Source organism: Varanus komodoensis, unplaced genomic scaffold, assembly GCF_004798865.1.
Source record: "Varanus komodoensis strain SLA01 unplaced genomic scaffold, ASM479886v1 scaffold16, whole genome shotgun sequence".
NCBI lineage: Eukaryota > Metazoa > Chordata > Lepidosauria > Squamata > Varanidae > Varanus > Varanus komodoensis.
The window spans coordinates 21,945,920-21,948,830 of record NW_025335468.1 but is presented as its reverse complement, the minus strand read 5'-3'; the positions used below and the strand labels follow the sequence as shown (position 1 = coordinate 21,948,830).

The 2,911-nt window shown below is 42.6% G+C and overlaps 1 protein-coding gene across 1 annotated transcript; it reads left to right on the top strand.

Annotated features, from left to right (window-relative positions):
* The first annotated feature begins 788 nt into the window (after positions 1-788).
* Positions 789-2,560, top strand: FSHB (follicle stimulating hormone subunit beta). Its single transcript, XM_044425976.1, has 2 exons — positions 789-947; positions 2,321-2,560. The coding sequence occupies exons 1-2, from the start codon at positions 789-791 to the stop codon at positions 2,558-2,560; spliced, it is 399 nt and encodes a 132-aa protein (XP_044281911.1).
* Positions 2,561-2,911: the final 351 nt, after the last annotated feature.

The following is a 2,911-nucleotide window of genomic DNA, read 5'->3' as shown; positions in this document are numbered from 1 at the left end:
AAGGCTGGGGTAGACACTAAATGCATTATAATATTGTTGATAAGTTGCCTATTTAAAAAAAATATATAAGTAAGCCACAAGAGATTTCCGTCTGGTGAATTTTTGACCTGACCTTTTAAAAAGAACCCAGTTGCTCATGGCCTTGCTTTTTCAAGGTTTCATCTCAGTGTCTGGCTAGGTATTTGTTCTCTCTCACCAGGACTTAAGTTAATGCCAGTTGTCTTAATACCCTGCAAATCCTCCAGGTGTAAGTTACACCTGCTTTTATATAAAAGGGCAGCATGAAGCTTTCCTCTCTCCACAACTAATTCCATCAAGGCAAGCCTAAGGCAGGTAACTTTTCATCAGACTCTCTATTAAGGCTATTTTGGAAATGACAAAGCTTTTATTAACACATTTAGATAGAAGAATTCTTTTTAAGAGCTGACATCTGCTGCCTCTTTTAATGCATTTACTCTGATTTCTTTTCTGAAAACATAAAGTAAATTATTTGCATGAGCGACAGAGATAGTATCTATGCAGTAGAAATGCTTTTGATGATTTCATTATTTTCTCTCAACTATAATCTGATTAATACACACACACATTGAAATCGCTTATCCTCTAACAATAACTCTAAAGCTCTGTTTTGCTGACTTTACTCTGTGAGTATCCATCCTTTCTCTGTATTAAATGTTGGACTACTTATCAGCATACAAAGAATACTAATGTTGTCTATTTCTAAAGATATGTGGAACTGTAAGCCATGCATCTCCCATGCCTATGAATTCTCTGATTCACAGCCCAGGATGAAGACACTTACTTTCTGTGCCCTGTTACTTTGCTGGAAAACAATGTGCTGTAATCACTGTGAGCTGACCAACGTCACAATAGTGCTGGAGAAGGAAGAGTGCGGCTTTTGCATCAGCGTGAATGCGACTTGGTGCTCTGGCTACTGCTTCACAAAGGTAAGAATCAGAGCGTTAAGGGCACAGCCTTACGGCTGGCTTGAGCATGCTGGAATCTGTAGACCTTATTTCTGTCTAAACATACATAGGGTTACACTTTAACGACAAAGGGAATTACATGTTTCCCAAACAATGCAAGACAAGTCATGGTCCCAGATTCTGACAAAAGCATCGGCACATACACAGGCACAAGCGCACACATCTTTTCAGCAGAGATCACAGACAGGTATAGTGCTGGCACCCTGTGATCTGAAGAGAACATAAACAGCAGCAAACATGAGAGATGCAGGTCCTAATAATAATGCTAGCTGCACAATTATATGCATGCTTATTCAGATACAGGAATAAATGTAATACTATGTAACAAGCATAGTCTAACTTTATATGCATGTTTATTCAGATATATTCACATGCACATGGGAACACAGCTTTGTACACCAAGTTTAACTTTAGTTTCCTGAATGTGTATTCCATTAACAATAGACTGACCCACCCCCAAATAACAGTTTCCTCTCCAAATCCCAAAGAGACAGATGGATGTTCCCAATTAATAGGTCGAACAAATGAGTGGTGTGGTTGCGTAGGAGCTTCCTAAGGAGTGGCGAGTCCAGCTCCTTCTTGAAGAGTTCATCTACATATTCAAAGGTTACCATTTATCATCATTCACACCATTAGACCTTGCACATTTAAGGGCATCTTCTGCATTGGTTAGCAGAGCGGGATCACGGGGTTCATCCAGCCGATGTTTGAATTCTACGCACTCAGTAGCAAGGCTGGCTCTTCTTTTAGGCAGAGTGAGGCAACAGCCTCAAGAGACAAGAGCAAACAGCCGTGTGTGCGCCTCGTAGCCTTCCCTGCCCTCCTAAGCTGGTCTGCCGCTCTCAAGTTTGATGACAGCTGCTGTTCTGTTGCCAGTGCTGAAGCCAGGTTTGACTGCCGGTCCAGTTGGCTTCGGCATATTGAAGGAGGCAGCACCCTTTTCTTTTGCCTCAGGTAGCAAAATGCTTTGAGCCAGCCCAGAAGGACTGGATCCCAAAGCAAGGCAGTCCATCTTGGGGTCGTTTATGGCAATCATTTGCTCAAGAAGACATGGCACACTCTAATTTGTTCCAGTTTATTGTTTACTTTTTTGCCATCGAACAAAATTCAATGTGTACTCATTGAAACATGCTGTCCTATAACTCGTGTTGCAGATACCACAGGTCCTAAAATTGAAGTTGTGTTAGTTCAACAAGTTCTTCGAAGTTCTCCAAGGTGATGGGAGAATACGATTAATATAACTTTTGATCCAGTTCTTTAAAATAAGAGAAAGACATGATCAGTCACTGCTAAAAAGATTTAATACCCAGGCTGTCTTTTTCTGTCATGCACAGGATCCAGTTGATAAGTACCTCCTGCCATTGAAGCATGTCCAGAAGGTCTGCACATTCAAGTCAATTGTGTATGAGACTGTGAAACTCCCTGGCTGTGCTGGGCATGCAGAATCATTTCACTCCTACCCAGTGGCAACCAGATGTCACTGTGAGACCTGTGACACAGACCTCACTGACTGCACCAGGAGAGGCTTGGAGCCAAGTTATTGTTCCTACGGTCAAAATCAGATCAGGGAGTGAGAATGTATGGGGTTCTTCCTTGTATGCTTGTCTTCTATAAGCAGAAATGAATGTAAAGGGAAGGAGCAGTGTGTGGGATAGCACTGCCGATTTTAATAGCATTCTGTATGTCTAGACTCCACCCAGTTGCATTCCTCTTCAATGGCTTCATTGTGGCATCTGAAGCAAAAATGCTTGCTCATGTTTCACAGCTTAAGGCACAACCCTATGGATGCTTAGACCGGGCGGCGGGGGGCGGGGGGGGGGGGGACCCAACGATTTCCAGCCTGGCCCAGGCAGATATGCACTGCAGGGAGTCATAAGCCTTTTTCTGAGTAACCATGCACAGGATCTTACGCTTAAAGCTTTCTA

Excerpts from the sequence above, each read along its gene's own strand:
- FSHB (XM_044425976.1), top strand. The coding sequence starts at position 789 with ATGAAGACACTTACTTTCTGTGCCCTGTTACTTTGCTGGAAAACAATG. Across the intron at positions 948-2,320 it reads CTGGCTACTGCTTCACAAAG|GATCCAGTTGATAAGTACCT; the intron begins GTAAGAATCAGA and ends TGTCATGCACAG.